This window comes from Arctopsyche grandis, chromosome 3, assembly GCF_051622035.1.
Source record: "Arctopsyche grandis isolate Sample6627 chromosome 3, ASM5162203v2, whole genome shotgun sequence".
Lineage (NCBI taxonomy): Eukaryota > Metazoa > Arthropoda > Insecta > Trichoptera > Hydropsychidae > Arctopsyche > Arctopsyche grandis.
This window is the reverse complement of record NC_135357.1, coordinates 256,120-276,799: the sequence shown is the minus strand read 5'-3', so window position 1 is coordinate 276,799 and position 20,680 is coordinate 256,120. Positions and strand designations below refer to the sequence as shown.

Sequence of the window (20,680 nt, the reverse complement as noted above, 5' to 3'; positions counted from 1 at the left end):
GGATATAAAACCCAGATTTTGTCAGGCGAAAAAGCGAAAGCAACTTTTAAGTATAAATCGATGCACATGGCGTATTGTAGATTAGGTAGTCTGGAATTTGTTTGGGAAAATTTTGACCGGGATGAAGTTTTTAGTCTAAACAGGGTTTTTTTACGACTGGCAACACCGCTTTCCGCTCGTTCTAATACGAATATTGCTATACGCATATTGAAACGTAATAGTGAATTATTGTTATAGAGAGAAGCTAGTCTTCGGCCAGTTTGACAATATTCTCTTATATGTACATACATAGATTATAGAACCATTGATGCATTCGTAAAAGTGACTATACTGCTGCTTGCTTAAGAGTTGCAAACTGGCAACACAAACCTACCAAATCGTAATAAATGCGATCAGACGTTTATTTCAATTACGGTTAAAACTTTCAGATGGTCCAAACTTTAAATAAATCAATATGATTGGTTAAAACATTATCTACTTTGATGTATTTATATGACACTAGTTGTTTTACCCGGCTTCGCTCAGTATTTCTAATATAAACAGCTTAAACATGGCGAATCTAATAGTAAATATTCATTTATTTTTTTATTAAATTTATTTGAATCGAAAAAAAAAAATAATATTCAACCAATTGAATTGTCGTCATAGAATTTTTTTTTTGTTTTCGAAGTTCCAACCAAAGATACAAACATATAAAGTCTCTTTCGAAATTATATATAAGATTATTCACCTGAGATTTATTTTTAAATATTTATGATTCAATCTACGTTAAAAATTTTATGAAAAATAACTACACACAGTTATTTAATCCACGTGCTATTTTTCTCTATTTACCGGTAAATACTGGTAAAAAGAAAAATTATAAAATTTGACGGAAAATTGCAATCCCTAGTATCACCTGCTGACACGCGACTACCCATCCCCCACTTCTGAGTGATTATACATACATATGTTTATATTATTATACTTGAAGTTTGATCGATCCCCTTCAATTTAACTAGTTGTGAAGCAGAGAGAGTTGTATGTACTTGGTTTTTGTCTTCTATACACTTTTATATTTTATTTTTGCTTGTTACACTTTTTGTATGTACGAATATTCGCTCCGGATATTGGATTTTTGCCTCGCGACTTTAATTATTTCTTTAATTTTTTTTTTCATAAAACATTCTTGTAACGTAGAAATTGGAAAATTTCTTTAGCACTGAATGGCTCAAGAAAAGGTTACGGAAATCTTTAATCGAGAGTATTTATTTATAACTAATTGTTAATGAATATACAATAACAAAAGTAAAAACTAATATTATAACTATTATATAACACAATTAACAAAACTTTAATTAGTAACCATAACATAATATACCAAACATTGCATTTTATTAAACTTACATATATTATTACATGATCTTTCACAGAGGTATCCATTAACACCATTCAAGAAAGCACCAATGTTATTAGCACTTCTAATGCTCTCAGGAAGGGCATCGAAAGATCTTTCGACTTAAGATCTTTCGATTTTCGATCTTTGCCTTCCGATATTTGGTTTTTAGTGCATTTCTAATTCGATCCCGTGAGGTGAACCCAAGTACACCACCCCCAGTTTTGCTCAGTATCATCATCCCGCACCCCTGCTCTCCACCCCGATTCTATGAATTTAAAATCACTTCGTGCGTTTCAAAATATTTTTTTATCATAATAAAAAAAAATAACAATTTCGATATTGGGTAGATTAGATTGGATACAAATTTGACACGCCGGATTATGTGTGAAATGTGCGCGTATGATATACATATGTAGGTATAGGTACATACATATGTACATATAACTTCGACCTTACCACTAAAGTGATAAAAGACTTAAAATGGCTGGAAATTGCCTTTCTTTATTAGATATTTCGATACAATCGAAGGTCACAGAGTCAGTTCCTAATGTTAATATTTTGCCATACCAGTTCCGTATTATATTGAATGCACGTTTGAGCGACAAAAAAAGTATGTGCAGTTAAAACATTGGTCTCGAACTATAATAGGAACTCGTTCAGAAGGCCAACCACTACGTAGTGTTGTCCATATCAGTCCAATGATTATATATTTTAAATCGTTTCTTATTATTTGCACGCCGTCGTCGTCTGAAAGACGTTAAACGATAAACTAGATTTTGTTTGCGGATGCTGTGTGACACTTCCTATACGACGACTAGTGAAGTTTATCGTTTAGGTGCAGATTTGCATACCAATCAGTAGGTCAAATTTTAGTATTTTTGTGCAGCGCGGAAACGCCCCATTTTAATACACTTTAATGGGTATCTGCGCTATAATCTTCAGTGGTGATTTAATTAATTGTCATGTTTTAAATTTACACCCACTTTTATACGATTTTTGATGTTTGTTTTTTTTTTTACTCAACTGCTTATCTTATCAGCTCTGTAATATATGTATGGTAAGGGCTTCGTCACTTTTGCGTGTTGATTCAGTGTTTACATTTCGTAAAAAAACCTTGTAAGTCTTCTCTTTTGAACTGGTTATACATACATATATACATAATTATTTTATCAACACGTAGGCTTGGCTCTAAAAGTACCGATGTCTCATTCTTCAAGTTCTTTATCTTATGTTGGATTGGAGACTTTACTTATACATGGTTAGTGGATAGATTTCCCGATCTCGGTGTTACGTAATTACTTCCACTTTGTAACTTTCACCACTCCCCTATGAAATCTCATTTCCGCCCTTTGGATATGGTACTTTCCGTTAGGATTCAATATTGATATCCGTAGGTCCATGAGCTCTTCAATATCAATCTTAGTCCTGCTGTTCCTCTTTTGGATTAATGTTTCCATTTCAATCCAAAACTTAATAGTATACAAATTCAAAGTTGTTGTTTTTTTGTCATTTAAAATGCTGTAGGTACTTGGAAATATGAAAAAGTATCGAAAGAGGAAAACGGGAATCAAAAGTGTGACTCGGGTAGTAAGTACGTACATAGACGGAGTTGAGTGAAAATGCTCTAGTAGAAAAATGCAAAGAAGGCCGAATGAATATACAGCAGCAGTCACATAAAACGGAACGCTTAAGCGAAACATGTTTTTGCGTGAAATTTCGGTAATCTTATATAAAACCAAAACCGAAAGTCATTTAAATGATAGGTTGTACCATAGTGCATTCGTGTAACACCAAACGTGGAAAAAAAAAGGTGATAAAGATGAGTTGGGGAGAAATTTAATGGAGGGCAGATTTTACGACCGTGCGTTGACTTCACGGTTAAATGAAATTTGAAATGAAAATAGCACTATACATATACATTTTTAATTTTATTACAGTCACATATTATTATTTACAACTTATAAAAAATAAATTAATATTTTGTAGCGGCTCCTTTCGATTTTATAACTTCTTTTATTCGGTTTGGCATAGAATCTACTAAAGTTTTTAAATTTTCGATTGGGAGGTCTTCGTACCATATCTTTTCTATTATTTCTTTCAACGATTTAAGAGTAGTAACATTGTTCTTCCTTATCCTGTACTTGATACACATCCATAAATTTTCGATTGGATTTAAATCGGGACTATTGCCAGGCCATGGTAGTGTCTTTACACCCATTTCTTGTAAATAGTCCCGAACCTAAAAAAAAATTTTCAGTTTTTTGATTGAAATTTTATAATTTATATTCAATGCTATCAAATAAAATGAATACTCACCAATTTAGCTCGATGACAAGGGGCAGAGTCATCTTGAAAAATTATATCATCGGAATATGAAAGGTGGTTTTCCATCGATGGGACAAAGCTTTCTTCTAAATTTTTTTTATATTTTTTTCCATCGATGGCACCTTGTAGAAACTCCAATTGTCCAATGTTATGATACGAAAAGCATCCCCAGACCATTTGACTTGGAAGATCCTTAACAGTTTTAAGGGTACAATTTTCACTATACCTTTCGCCAACTTTCCTTCGGACATACGGAAAACCATCAGGACTATAGAGGTTAAACTTTGATTCGTCGGAAAGTATCACTCGTTGCCAATCTGATGGACTCCAATTTGCATGTGCTTTCGCCCATTCCAATCGATTGTTTTTCATTCTTTTGGTTAGTAGTGGTTTTTTTGCAGCTTTCCGACCGTACAGTCCAGCTTCTCTGAGTCGCCTTCTTACTGTTGAGTCGCTGATTTCCATGGAAAATTGTGAAGATACATCTGTTCTTATTTCTACAGCAGTTTTGAATCGCTGCTGTAAAGATAATCTGGTTATTACACGGTCTTGCCTCTCAGATGTGCATCTTTTCAGTCCGGTCCCCTTCTTACGATCAAAACTTCCAGATTCTCTCTTTTTTTCCAGTATTCTCGAAACAGTCGATATAGAACATCCCATTTTCTTGGAAATTGACCGAAAGGAAAATCCTGAACTCGCCAATGTCGCGATTTTTACACTCTTCTGCAATGATAACTGAGCTCGTTTTTTCATGTTGACGTGTTAAAATTCGAATTTGATGCTTTCTCCTCGAAAACCCACACTAAACTGAACTCAAATATTAGAAAACAATCATATTTAGAATATTTGGTCGTTAAAAACCCTACACATAAAGGGATAATCCTTTAATGGCCTCGAAGTCGTAAAATTCACAAGCGTTCCGTTTTATGTGACTGCTGGTGTAGAATCTCAGTCTTCTTCTATGTAGTTTTGTGCTAGAGTTTCTCAATACATACATAGTTCTGACCAAAGTACGTCTTCAGATCAAACTCCTATTACGGCTGTGGTCGAGCTTTGACGCAACTCTGGGGCATTTAACTGAACGAGGCCGGATTTCATCACGTGTATGAAACGTTGAAGACCGCCTGCTCCTTGGTGGAATTCGCACTGGCAATTACGCGAATTGGCATAGCCAATTGTATAGAACCTTGCGCTAATTCGTCCTCTTTTTGACCGTTCAAATCCGAGTGTTTGGGTTAATTGAGCGCAATTTAAAGGACGACCTTGCCAACGCCCCGAGATTAATTATTTTTGAGATGTTCAGACTCGCTCATCCATGAAGGTGAAAATTGACAGAATATCTTGAATCTTTAGATTATGTTTACCCACGTCCAATGAAATATTCATTTGAGATAAATAATATACATATACTCCCTTATCTCATGTCAACTTAATGAATCAGTTAGCGCTACCGCGATACGATTTCAATACGATTGAATTGATTAATGTACGTATTGGAGATTTCTAATCTTCATTGCATTTTATATGCTGCAGAAATTAATTTGGGGTAATCTAATATATAATTTCGAAAGAGACTGTGAAGAAAGAGATATGTAACCTTTGTTGGTTGGTTTGTAAACAACACATTCGATTTTTTTTTCGATTCATAGGCGCCGATTTGATATTTTTTCGATTCAAAGGATTCGAAAGCCCCGGGGGCGAAGTCCCGAGGGGCGCCGGATTCTGGTATACATATTATTTCGAAAGAGACTTAGTTATACATATGTTTGTTTGTTCGTGACAGTCAATTTAAAAAAAAAAACAAATGAGTAAACATATTACAAATACCGAGCAAAACCACTAGTCTAATATAAAATTTCGAAAGAGACTTTGTATGTATGTATATTTTTTTGGGTCGTAGATTCCTTGACATTCAATGTAATAAAAAAACAAATGAATATTCAAATAAATTTAATAAAATGTTTACCATTAGATTGGCCATGTTTAAGCGGTTTATATTACAAATACCGAGCGAAGCCGGGTAAAAACACTAGTTGTTTATAATTTGAACCGACATCGTCGTGATATTTCAGACCGGAACCAATCGTAAGTGAAATTAGACTCAAAGTCACTATACAATATATTTCTAGCAATTTGCCTATCTTAGTTGTTTAGTGACACATTTTAGCTGATCGTCTGCAATGATCATTGTCGACAGTTGGGATATTGCTGATGAATGAATCTGCATACAGAATTCCTAGATGCATTACTTATTACTATTAGAAAATAAACGATTAGTTAACGAAGAGTTAAAAAACGGTCATCTTCCAACGAGTGACGCAAAGCCATTAAGTAAATTAGGAAACGTGGTGAGAAAAGAGGGGAGTTTGGTACTATGTATGTACATATGAAGATACAATATGTATGCATAAAGATTCTCTGGGTCATTACTCATTAGCGTCTTTCGGCTGGATCTATATTCATGTACAAAATAAAAAGGTTCCGGTGGATGTTTATTTTACGAGTATGTAGGACAGGACGAAAAATTTTCTTAATTTCTGCCAAAACAAATCCGTGCTTTCCCTATTTTTACTTTATCTATGTACGTAGTAACAATAGATGAAGTTTTGTGATCATGCGAAAATTCGAACTCGAGATTTTGACTGATTCGAACTCAGAATCGATTACTGATCACGTTTTAATGATCTAGAAAAAATGTGTGTGTGTGTGTCTGTGTGTGTGTGTCTGTGTACTTTGGGGATTTTTTCAACACCGTTAGTCCTATCGAACCGAAACTTAGTATCGGTTAATGAAATTCTTATAGACACTACGTAATTTTTTTTCAAATTTTTAAGTTGACCGGAAATGGTACCTCCCCTTATAGGTGTCCTCTTTTTTTAAGTTTTTGAATTCGATTTTCTCCCAAACTACCAACTGAATCGGACTGATTTTTTTTTACATGTACTAGAAATAATAATTTTTATAATTTTAAATTTTTAAAATATTTTTATCTGAACCGGAAGTAGTACTTTTACTCTAGAGAATTGAGGTTTTTTATGTTTTTCTCAAAATCCTTTTGATTTATCGAACTGAAATTTCATATCGAACAGTTTAAGCTCAATACCAAGTTATGTTTAAAATTTGGTAAGCGTCTGTCGACCGAAAGTGGCAGTTTACTCTTGTTCGATTTTTCTTCCACTATTTTTTTCGACCCCTTAAACATGTGTGGTCTTCACGAAAAAATGCGAGTATAATTCTTGTATCAATGTGATTAAAATTAAAAAAAATCACTAAATTTAATAAACCGGAAGTGGGATTTTTTCCCTTCCGGAAGCATCCGGAAGGAAGGTCAAAAATGTTGTCGCCTGGATCCTGACCACACCCCTGAACGTATTAAGCTGAAAATTTATATTTATATTCTTTATGTACTAACTTAGATTTGGTAACGTTTTGGTCAGAATTCGTAAACCGGAAGTAGTATTTTTTTTAAAAACAATATTTCATTATTTTTTCATTATTTTATTTTGACCTTTTAAATTATTTTAAACGTCTTTATATTTATTGTGTATAATAAAGATAGTGATTTTAAGTAAAAATAAAAAATAAAACCATCAAATTTAATGAACCGGAAGTGGGATTTTCTCCTATTAGAAAGGTCAAAAATGTTGTCGCCTGGATCCTGTCCACACCCCTTAACGTATTAAGCTGAAAATTTATATTTGTATTCTTTATGTACTAACTTAGATTTGGTAACGTTTTGGTCAGAATTCGTAAACCGGAAGTAGTATTTTTTTTTAAAACAATGTTTCATTATTTTTTCATTATTTTATTTTGATCTTTTAAATTATTTTAAGCGTCTTGATATTTATTGTGTATAATAAAGATAGTGATTTTAAGTATAAATAAAAAATAAAACCATAAAATTTAATGAACCGGAAGTGGGATTTTCTCCTATTAGAAAGGTCAAAAATGTTGTCGCCTGGATCCTGTCCACACCCCTGAACGTATTAAGCTGAAAATTTATATTTGTATTCTTTATGTACTAACTTAGATTTGGTAACGTTTTGGTCAGAATTCGTAAACCGGAAGTAGTATTTTTTTTTAAAACAATGTTTCATTATTTTTTCATTATTTTATTTTGACCTTTTAAATTATTTTAAGCGTCTTGATATTTATTGTGTATAATAAAGATAGTGATTTTAAGTATAAATAAAAAATAAAACCATAAAATTTAATGAACCGGAAGTGGGATTTTCTCCTATTAAAAAGGTCAAAAATGTTGTCGCCTGGATCCTGTCCACGCCCCTGAACGTATTAAGCTGAAAATTTATATTTGTATTATTTATGTACTAACTTAGATTTGGCAACGTTTTGGTCAGAATTCGTAAACCGGAAGTAGTATTTTTTTTTAAAACTGTTTCATTATTTTTTCATTATTTTATTTTGACCTTTTAAATTATTTTAAGCGTCTTGATATTTATTGTGTATAATAAAGATAGTGATTTTAAGTAAAAATAAAAAATAAAATCAGCAAATTTAATGAACCGGAAGTGGGATTTTCTCCTATTAGAAAAGTCAAAAATGTTGTCGCCTGGATCCTGTCCACACCCCTGAACGTATTAAGCTGAAAATTTATATTTGTATTCTTTATGTACTAACTTAGATTTGGTAACGTTTTGGTTAGAATTTGTAAACCGGAAGTAGCTTTTTTTTTTTAAAACAATATTTCATTATTTTATTTTGACCTTTTAAATTATTTCTATCCTCTTGATATTAAATGGGTATAATAATTATATTTATTTTAAATAATTAAAAAAATTTGAACAAAATCCGCCAACCGGAAGTAGAAATTTTGTCTTGTGCAAGTATTTGCATATATTTGCGCTCAATTTGTATCGCTATCATAGTTATTAGTTCAATATCGAATTTTGTTTTGTAACCTTCTTATATTCCTCAAATACATAGATAAAGTCATGGGTTGGTCACACCCGAATTTTTTTTACCGTATTTTCGCGTGATAAGTGCTTACGCTGAAAGTTACGACATGTGTGATACATGCGAAAAATACATAGCACTTACATATGTATGTATGTATATACGAAACCGACCCTTTTCAGCAGAAGCGAAAAAAAGGTTTAATACTCGAGTTTAACAATACCAGAGGACGAATAAAAGCGCAATAGCTTTCGAAAAAAAAGTTTATTGTCACGACAATGCTCGAGCTGTACAAAGTCAAAATTAAAATTTTATCCGAGTAGTGTAAACACAGCTGTAATCAAACTCGACCCAGTTTCTCGAAAATTATTTGCTTGAGATTTTTTTAGGTATACAAATCGTAAAGCTTTTCGCATTTTGGTTAAGGCTCGAGCTTGTTTTCTGTCGCTCGTCAACGGGCTATATACTTAGGCCAGTGTTAATTGATGTTGGCTTTTTGTCATCTCGACAAAATGCTATACTGTCGGTTGTAACAACTTATAAGTACGCAATATGATAATCTTGCGTTCAAACTAGGGATTGCAATACTGGTTTACCGGTATATCGTCGAAATTTCACCACCGGTAAATTAAAAAAATTACCGGTATTTACGTATTGCAGATTAGGTTGTCTGGAATTTCTTTATTTTCAGTATTAAATGTGGAAATTTCAAATTGATATATTCACTGGCAACACAGACCGACCAAGTCGTAATAAATGCGATCAGATGATTGTTTCAATTTGGGTCGAAACTTTCAAATGGACCAAAGTTTAAATAAATTTATTTTTTTATTTTATCTTTAATTTATACCAGAAAGGCCTAACAGGTAATTCAAATGCGCCTTCCTGGCCAGAAATATTGTACATACGATACAAATATTATTAATATTATACAAAGTATATAAATACATATCCACAGAGCATATACATATGGTCAAATTTGTAAATGTTCAGCAATTTAAACAATTCAGAGAAATTCATTAAATACATATCAACTTAACATCCACATTTTATAGACATTTTTTGTAAATTTGCAGCATTTTATACGATTCAGCGAAATTCTAGATTGCTGAAAACTCGAGATTTTGCGAGAAAATTGATAAGGTTGCCAATTTGTTGGAACCGTTCCAATGAAAATCAGATAAATTGGCAAACTCTGATAGGAAAAGATCGACCTGGAGTCACAAATCCAAGGTCTGGCCAGCAGAAACCAGAGGGATTTGAACCTGTGACCACTCTGTTTAAAGCATTATATGCTAACCGCTGGTCTATTCTGTTGGTTAACATGATAGGTTAAAAATAATAAAAAATATAAAATTTATTTATTATTACGAATAAATAGATAATAAATAGACTATAATAAATAGATTTATTTTTAATTATTTACGATTCAATCTCGGCGAACGTTTTTAGGAAAATTAACCGTTTTTTTTTCATTTACTGGATTCTGGAATTTGACGGTAAATTTGAATCATTAATTCAAACGTCTTGTATGGGGTTTTTTTTGTTTATTGATTCCTTTCAAAAATCATCTACGTTCTACATATGTATGTACATAAGTTAGATAACCACGAAACGATGTTTGAAATTCAACAAACATTCAAGTTTATACATCGACAGTTGACCACAGTACCGATACGGTTGATTTGCTTGTTCCGATTGCCTGAAAGTCGAGATGGATCTCCCGCTGATAAGAAGCTGAAAAAAAAGTCCACTTAATATCACGGTATTAGATACGGTGTCGGGCCGTAAGTCACGCACCACTAGCTCGGGTTCAAATCGGTTCGATAAAAATGCCCCATCATCAGAGATTCTAATGTCGGTAAACTCCTAGAAACCGGTCAAAGTATTCAATATTATGCATGTCAAAATTGCAGATTAGACACGTACATATGTATATAATTCACACATACATATGTACATATGTAGTTACCTTGGGCTGCTGAAGCGCTTCGGAAATCTGCATCTAGGTACGGCACGTATTGCACGATAATTTGCTATCGTTCACGTTACTCTCGATAATGCATTGATGATATTCAATTGTACATTCGATCGTATCGGGATTAAGACTTCCAATCCCGGGATCCCGGTATTTTCTGGTACCGTGAATCCCGGTGCTGAAACTAGTCTGAATACCGGGATTACGGCGCTTGCAAAATTTCTTTAAAAATATTATTTTTACAAAAATAATAAAGAAAAAACATAAAACAACATTATATAATGAAAAATGGTGGGACGAACAGTGACAGTCATAGTCCATTTGTTTTCTTTGACCCGTTTTGATGCCGGCTTGCCGTTCCCTCGAAATGGTATCAACGGCCTGTATTGTGTCGCAGATTTTGTGCTCAACTGCAATGATATTTGTAACATATTTTGACTGATCACGTTTTCACGTGTATCTGTAGGTTTGTGTGAGTGTCTGTATCCCGTATTTGTTATCCTGTATTTGATTTCCCGGTGCTAGCACCGGGATCGGAAATTCCTCGCACCGCAATCCCGGTACTGAAGTAATCTTCCGGGATTGAAGCACTAATCGGGATGTTTCCGATGGTCTTTCACGGATATAATATATGTACACATGTATAATATTATTAAATAATTTATCTATTATCAAATTGCTAATGAATTATTACACAATTAACAATTTTAAACTAAAACTAACAACTATAATATAACATAGTTAAAAAATTTAACAAAACTATAATTAGTAATCCTAAAATAATATAATATTATTCCAAACATAGCATTTTATTAAACTTACATATATAATTACGTCATCTTCCGCAGAGGTATCCATTCACACCCCTCAAGAAAGCTCCAATGTTACTAGCACTTCTACATAATTCTCTCAGGAAGGGCATTGTATATTTGAACACCTCTGTGGAAAACACCTGCAGTTTTTGGTTTCTTAACTCTACCTATAATTAATTTATTCCTATTTCTGGTTTTATAATTATATTCCTTACTATTAAAATATTTGGGTAATAGATTCTTATCTAGCTTATTTTAAACTGCTTAATTTAAATTCCGAAATTCCGTTTTTGGCCAATTCTGATCAATAATAATACTATTTAATCACGCATGTTCGATTCAAAGTTCACATTTTTCGATCTAATGCATATATACATATATACATACATTTAATACATAGTACTAGTATGTATAGGTAGTTTAAAATGAAAACTTAGAATGAAGACATGTTTAACGAGTACGATGTTAAAAAAGTCATCGAGTCGCGACTTTTTTCCAACAATGAAAAAGATAAACATTGTCACAATGACAGAACAATATTGGATTACCGCGACTATTTCCGGTATTGGCGGCACATATGGGTTTATGAAATGATGACTTATCAGAAATAGAAATACTGTCACGGTCGAATCATATCTCGTTTCGCGATAGACCGCACTTTAAATTGTCATTTTTTGTTAATTTTAATTGATTTGTTTTGTTTTGTTGTTTCATTGGAGTTAAAGCGGTTGACCAGTCGGCGTGTGGTTAAACAGTTGTGTCATTCGTTATCAGCTTGACGTGCAAAATTCTCGGAAAAATGCGAAATAAGTACATATCAATTTAAATAAAAAGTATATTTATAATTGGCCCTTTTTCACTCCAGCTCCATACAGTTACACACATAGTTTTCAATAATTGATCCGGTGTTTTATTTTTTTCGGTGACTATTCCGCACAAAGCCACTTGGCACACGTCACTTAAATTCCATCCATCGAGAGTTGGACACGCTAACTATCATACTAACGAGAACTCGAGTGCCAGATATTCCGTATTCGCGATTTTCGTGGCAAAAATTGACGTGTGCGCGGTCGCAATGTGCGAAATAATCCGTTTACCGTTTTATTTTTGGAAAAAGTAACTAGTACCCGTGCCTCATTCGAAAATCAACAGTTTACGCCTTTCGGGTAACATTTTTACGTATGTATGATCAGCCGATAGAATGATTAACAATCTTGGGTAGCGAGGATGCTGCCATAAAATGACAATAGACCTCTCCATTGTCCGAGAAAGCAGGAGAGAAAAAAAAATGGTTGACAATAGTATTATAATTGACAATGGTGAACCATATTTTTGCCGTCGAGCATCGTATGATGACTAGAGGTAGGATAGTCACAGTGCTATCCATTGTTCGGCAAACCTTTAACAATGCATTTACAACCTTTGAACAATACACGGCCCCCTCAGGCTCCGGTGACTAAATTGATGACTTTGATCAGGGTTCTTCCAGCTAAAATATTCACAGTAGCAGATAATCAGAAGAATATTTGAGTCCGATTTTAAAATTGTAGCTCTCGAGTAGTAGTAGGTCTGGCTTGGCTGTCGTTGTCACCTTGAATGAAAAATAATTTTATTTTGTTTATGTAAGGATAGATTTAGATAGCCCAATATATTTCAAGTGTTTGATGTAATACGCCTTATTAATTAATGATTACCATTGTTGATGATTTTTATCTAAACTGATAAGGTGTAAATGTATTGTTTTCATACATACAAATGTAAATAATCCGAATGTTTACGTGTAAAATATTTCGATGAAGGCTTTGTTTACGTGTAAAATATTTCGATGAAGGCTTTCAGTATTTTCTGGCAATTTTCTCTGAAATATACTTGTATGCAAATCTGGATTAATTTTTGTTTTTTGCATCGTGCCGCACCCTTGGCCTAATTTTTCTTCTTTTGACGTTCTTTTCCGACAAATCTCTGTTATGACAGGAGAAACCTTTTTGTTTCTTCACATTTTTCTTTATGTCAGTCTGACAAATATCATCAATAAAAATATTGAGGCAGTCGTACAAATGATTTTCAATATTGAATTTCAACGACACGGTAAATAAATGGATACATTGGAAATGACTGTGAGTAATGTAGGGACAAAATGAATATGTAGTAGACTTTTATAAAAAGGTAATATATGTATATATTACATATGTACATATTTATTTATTTATTTTATTCATATACATACATATGTATGTATATATTAGCCAGCAGTATGGCTCAATGGTAGCGTGTATGTTTAGCACCAAGTGATCAGTGGGTTCGATCCGCTATACTGCTGGTTAGATTTGGGGGTATTTGTGACTCCAAATCGATCGTTTCGTATCAGAGTTTGCCAATTTTATTATTACATAAATCACTGTATTTCCAGAAGCTGAAGATCACGAAATAACAATTAATTAATTAATTAAATAATTAATCCATTGAGACATCTATGGATTTTAGATTTGTACATAATATTTAGAAATTGTACTTACAATAAATACAGAAGATTTGTAACAGCAGGAAAGATGATTTTTTGCCAATTTTGTGGAACCGTTTAAACAATGATCAGATAAAATTGGCACACTCTGATAAGAAACGATCGATTTGGAGTCACAAATACCTCCAAATCGAATCAGCAGTATATCACTGATCACTTGGTGCTAAACATACACGCTACCACTGACCCAGACTGCTGGCTAATGTATATATATATGTACATATGTATGTAGAGTTCAAAGTTTTACATCGTTTTTTCCCGCTCGTTCATTCAGAACGATTTCAATAATAACGTCGTTTTTGGAAATTTGATCAATTATATAAAATTTTTGCGGGTTTTCCGTTATATTGCACACAGACCTACATATATTATATATAATATAATATGAACAGTAATAAATCACCAAAGGAAATATGTACTTAACATTTTTTAGCAGAAATAATAACTATTGCGACTTATATTTTTCTTTTTGTGGAAACGAAATTTTACAGTTAGTTCATTTGTGTGTTTGTAAGCTTTGCATTGTGTTTGTTGCAATATGCACGTGTATGTGCATGTGCATCACATATGACATTGTTTCCGTCGACCTCTCCCAGGGAGGTTATTGTTATAGTCATTTTACTGTGTGCATTTAATAATCAACATAAATACTATCATAATTAACGTTCAACCTGAATTCCTTTCAAAATGTCGTTTCAAAACATATGATATGTAGTATAATGATACATATGTACTTATCTCAATCTTATTTTTGTACATATGTATTTTTTGTTTGTTATCATTATTGAATTGTTACCTGTTATCTACTCCATGATACATTCTATTTATTACATTTTTGTTTTTAAATTTAATTATTTGTTTATAAATTTTTGCTTGGAATGTAAAAACTTTGTTTTCCTACTCCTTAAGAATATTTTTATTCAATGAACCGGTTTCTTTTCATATAAATATTAAAAAAAAATAATTTGTTTTTTTCGAACTTGACCCATCGTAATTAGTTGCTTTATTATTATTATTTTAAATTGATATTAAATGTATACTCGGTCCGGGACTTTGCTTCTTCTAATGGACTCGTCAGTCTGGTTTATCTGCTTGTCTCGTGTATGTCGACGACATCTGCAGATATGTGGTTTACAATATGTTAGATTGTGTCGTTGTCGTTGTTTTTATCAATACTACATACATCAAAGCGGGAATGGGAAAAAATACAATTCGCTTAAATTCACTTTATTGTTGCTAAATTTTCTGTGTTAGATAATTATCTAACGCATAAAACTAACTTTTTTCGATATCTATTGTTTTTATAGTGGCTATTTTAAGTTACAACTCAATCTTCTACATATGTGTGTACATCTTTTTCAACTATAATAAAATTGTACATTTATGTTTGTGTTACCGTGTACTGAATTTTTTGTATTTTCCTTTTTCAGATGTCTTGATGATGGGATGACGATTTTTAGCATCGTCATGGCGCAGCATTTAGCTGATGATTACATGAAGACTTAACGTTAACCAAGAAGAAAGTGACTAACAGCTCAGAATAATATTTTTCGGTAAACTTTTCACTGTTATTATTAATTAAATCAATGCTATAAATATACATATATGGTTTTATTTCATATTGAAATTTGTCATGTTTTAGATTGAGGAAATCGTACTGGACGGCTTATTATGTTTTATTGGAACACATGCATCATAAATTGTGAATTAATGTGAGTTGCTTTGTACTCGCAATGCTGTACAATGAAAGAGAAATGACAGTTGAAAAAATGGTGTTAAATGAAAGTCTCAGTTGACGTGTTTTTTTTTTATAAATTAGTTTTTAAGGTTGGACAATCCATTTGAAAACGTTAACTGGTTTCCCTTTTGCTTTTATTTTTATAATGTTTCATGTATTTATGACGTTTGGACTGACCTTTCTCTTAATGAGTTTCAGATTTCAGTCACTAACGGTATTTCAATACAGAATACGGGTATCAATGAATGTTTGAATGCACATACATATACACATATAAATGTTTTAATCAACGATAATTATACATGCCGGTTTTATTTTTACGTACCCATAAATTCTAAGTACGATTGTATGTAAATAATATTCTACAATAAATTAACTTTCCTATTAAAATATGATTAATTTTGCTGTATACATTGTTAATTGTAATAGTATGTATTTTCACCAGTCAACTGTCAATTACTTTTTGTTAGTATTGTACTAAATTATTATGCTTATGAATTTTATTAATATTTATTTATAAATTAATAGGATTAATTAGTCGAAATTGATTTGCCTACTATGTGCATATGTCTGCAAATCTAATTTGACTGTTAAACAATTGAATATTTTATAATATTGCTTTTATTTTAAATATTCAGTTTTTTCAATCAATATTCTAAGAAATGATCAATGATATTAATACTATATGTAATTACTATAATATTAATGAGTCTTGATACTGATCACTATAAATATATAAATATAAATAAACTACATGTAGTTTGTTTATATTTATAATTGATTAATAAGCCAAATATTTAATAACTACATAATTGTCAAATGCTTATGATTTTATTACTGGCTTAATTTATAGAAATAATATTGTGTTTGCAATATAAATTAATATTTTTCTTTCTGTCGAGTTATAACTGAATTTATAATATTCATATATTATACATATTGAGATTCATTGTATACATAGAAATAATATTATTATCAATTTATTGTTTTATACATATGTCTTTATTTTGTATATTTTCAGAGTGTTGGATTCGCAGAAGTGAATTATATGTACATATACAAAGTTATCATGTGATTCACTGGACAACGTTCGTCTTTCGAAGGAATTGAACCGGAATTGAAGTTTAAAACGACAAGTTACTCAAAAGGAATTTACCTATAAGCTATAAATTACCAAGTAGAAGCCTACTTTATAAATCAAATGTCCATTTTAAAGTAGTTTTTTTTCACATTAGTCTATATACGTATTTGATATATTGACCGATCGGCAAACCTGTGATATTATTTTGTTCGACATTAGTTTTCCGTTTGCGTACATTCATATAAACGAACATACGAGTGAAATCGCCATTTAAATCATTTATCATTGCCATAAAATAATATGAACGTAGAATTTGTGAGGAAGTTGTGTTCTGAAGTGATATTAGTGCGTAGTAGTGCCATGTTTTATATTGTGTCTCCTTCGGAATAGTGTGCGAAACGAGCAATCAGTGATAGATGGAAGCCGGCTTCATACCAGCCGGAAATCCAGCATCGTTTTCGATGCCGCAGCAGCCACAGACTATTCCTGTCGCGCCCGGCAGCAAAGTCATCAGGGCGCCGGGACTCAAACGGGGCAAAACCGAGGGTGCCATTACAGACAGGGTGAGTTCATATGGGTTACTCTTGGTCTAAGTTTTAACTTAAAAAAGAATTTAAAAATATAATTTAGAATAACTGTCAACACAGATCAGCTTCTGCAATCGTCAGCTTAGAAAGTACATATCAAGTTGATCAGACTCGAGTATTTTATTTGACTGATATGTACATATAATGACTACATCGCTACTCTGGATCACTAGTGAATTCAGAAAATGGTCAAGGATGGTTGGATGGTTCAAATGGTTGGATGCTGTTAGTCAAATGCAAATCTACTATACATAAATACATACATACATACATATGTATGAGCCGTTATATTTGAAAGTGGCAAAAGTCCACTTTTCATCATTTCGAGAAATATTTCTCAAAACATTAAACATTTAAAAATACTGGTTAAAATAAGTGATAACAATTTGTGATTTAAGTTAAACAGGAATAATGTTTTTGGAACTGAAAATTGGACTTTTGATACTTTCAAATATGTATATCGGCGCATATAATGAATGTTTGTATGCTATGAAAATCTACATTTTTCAATTTGGTATATGTACTATCTCATGGTACTCGAACTTAGACCGTTAAGTTTTCTAAAAATGTTCCATTTTTTTTCAACATTCACCCATCCAAAGAACATTGGGCAATTCGGGTATTGTGAGTCTGGTAAATCATATGGTTTTATCTAAGATCAGGTTGAAATTTATTTATTTCAATTTTGCCATAGTGACATTACAGATTAGCTTTAAAGTCGTCACTATGGCTACACAAAAAAAGAAAAAAGTATTATTGGTAAATACTTTTCTTAAAAATATGGTAAAGATTCGTTATGCTTATATAGCTTGATTATTTGATGATTCAATTTAATCTAAAAACTATAGTTTGGTAGAATTGGACACTAGACGAGCACACAATCAATATACATAAATACATTCAAAACTTAATTTGATTTTTTTTTTGATTTTCAAATGCTTTTTATTATTACGAAATTATGTTCACAATACATCTTATATCTATTTTAATAGCTACTGATCTACTGATCATTTTCTATTTTACAATTTAATTTAATTTGGTTAGTAATCATAGTATTATATTATTCTAATGTTAATGTACAGCATAATAGGAAAAAGAGCTCAAAAACGTATTTACAATTCTTATAAATGCTCATAATACATCTAATACATAATATTAATTAAAGACTCTTTAGAGAATCGATGACCTAAAGCAGATTGTGTTTAGGTAATCTGTGTGTTATACCTGAAGGGTATAGACATTTTGTTGTAATCACTGAGACTCTTCAAAAGTGTGTTAGTATGGTTATTAGTGATTCTGTAATAGAATCTACTGGTTAGTTTATTAGTAATGTCTGTAACAAACGGAATATTATATAATATATGGCATGCAGTTTTTTCAACTTAGTATATATGGGTGTATTATAAATTATTTTTAGGAAGCAAAACTTAATATGCATATATGTACATATGTATATTCTCCAGACGTCTCTAGTGAAGTGTTGAATTATTAATTTCGACCGGTGTGTGTAGTCGACGTCCGATCACTTATTCAGCGTCTGCGTTTAAATGCACTCTGGACGATGCATCTTTGATGGGTGCACCTCCGGCCACTCTGGATTTCTGGACACGTCCCATCGACTGGTTTGCATTAGCGGCGAGCCGTTTGCGAAATTCTACGAAGTACTCTTTTGTAGACAGGAGAGACTGACTAGATAGACGACCGTCAGATCTGAGAAATGGGAGGGGTCATGGGAATCTTTGAATAGAAAGTTTGAGCTTGCATGATCTCCGAGCATGCTGAACCCTTTTTAGGGAATCGTTTTGATTCCTAATTCGGATCTGATTTTTGTTGGGTGCAATTTTTGTATCGGAACCTTCACTTTGTACATACATATGTATATACGTATATGTGTGTAGTTGATTTATGCCGGCTGTTGTTGGGTTTAGATTTTAATTTACTCCTTTGTGTGAGGTCTGTGCATAATTTACGGTTAATTTTTATGCATCTGATCAGAAGCAGCGGTGTAACCGTGTAATTGTTTCGATCAAGTGCCTTCTAATTACAATATCCAAATTGTAATTTCACTTGTCCTTGTTGTTTTTGTTTCGTGCATAATGTATGATAAACACTCATTGTTCTGAATAGAAATTGCTATTTGTTCCACTTTTGAGACTATTGTTTGCTTTTGTAAACTGGTTGAAAAGCTTGGCATTCGTCACTTTTGGTCTTGGATTGTTTGCTTTTTTCGGTTGCAATCCTAAGAGAGCGATAGGTTATTGGAATCGTGAATTAAATACTTGTTGTGCTGTGTACTTTGTATGGAAGTTCGGATATAATCAACGAGCAGTACAACCATTGTTGCGACTGAACATGTTTTCTTTTGGGTCTACATATATATGCTGTTAGAAACGTATTTATATTTAAATTGGGATAAAATCCCAAAGCTTTTATGTCATGGTTTTTTGAATATTAAGGGCCTTATATAAGGGCGAGTTGACGAACGTCACTTTTTTTTGCTCTGGATCACGTAGCATTTGTTAAATGGTTGTTAAAGAAAAGTACATATGTATGTATGTACGCATAATACATACGTAATATACATACGTATTTTACATACGTATACATACGTATTTTATAATACATACGTAATATACATACATACGTATTTTACATACGTATACATACGTATTTTATAATACATACGTAATATACATAAATACGTATTTTATCTGCTACTATTATGTATAATGCTTTGGTTTTTTTTTTATGATTGTTTATAAATGTATTTTAGTTTATGTATATGTATTATATGTATTTATTTTTATTTTTCTCATCTCTCTGTATATTTTTTCGACCTTGTGGTGCATTCGGGTTTCCTGCACAAATTTGCCACAATGGTCTAAAATTAAATAAATAAATAAACCATCCACAAATGTTGCCAAGCTTCACTTTTCAAGTCTAATTCATTTTGTTTACTTCTTATGTGTACACAGCAGTGGCGTGCCGTGGAAATCTCCCTGTCTTTATCGTACAGCCTCCCTTATGTGTGCGCGAGCAGGATACAAGGAGACTAAGTGACTAAGAATAAGAGACGAAGTGATTAAGGCACGCTACTCGTATATATGTACATTTGTATGTACGTAGGTACCCGTATATTAGAGCATGTACATACATACATATATTTATAATTGTATATGTTTGTAATACGAGTGTATTTTATCATTTTAATATTTATTTTACGATCTCATTGTTATCTCAAGTTGTCAAAATAAATTCGATCGCTTTTAATTGTTTTCGATGAATATGCAAGTGGATTTGTTCTTCGCTAAATGGGATTTAACTGTTTCCAAACAATGTCCGACAT

At 32.2% G+C, this 20,680-nt stretch overlaps 1 protein-coding gene across 1 annotated transcript in view; it reads left to right on the top strand.

Annotated features, from left to right (window-relative positions):
• Positions 1-20,680, top strand: part of Wdr62 (WD repeat domain 62) — a 103,231-nt gene that overhangs the window by 12,817 nt on the left and 69,734 nt on the right. Inside the window, exons 2-4 of the mRNA XM_077426956.1 lie at positions 15,359-15,481; positions 15,571-15,640; positions 16,688-17,310. Of these exons, the coding sequence (XP_077283082.1) occupies positions 17,164-17,310 (147 nt within the window). The 5' untranslated portion in view covers positions 15,359-15,481; positions 15,571-15,640; positions 16,688-17,163. The remainder of the gene's footprint in view (positions 1-15,358; positions 15,482-15,570; positions 15,641-16,687; positions 17,311-20,680) is intronic.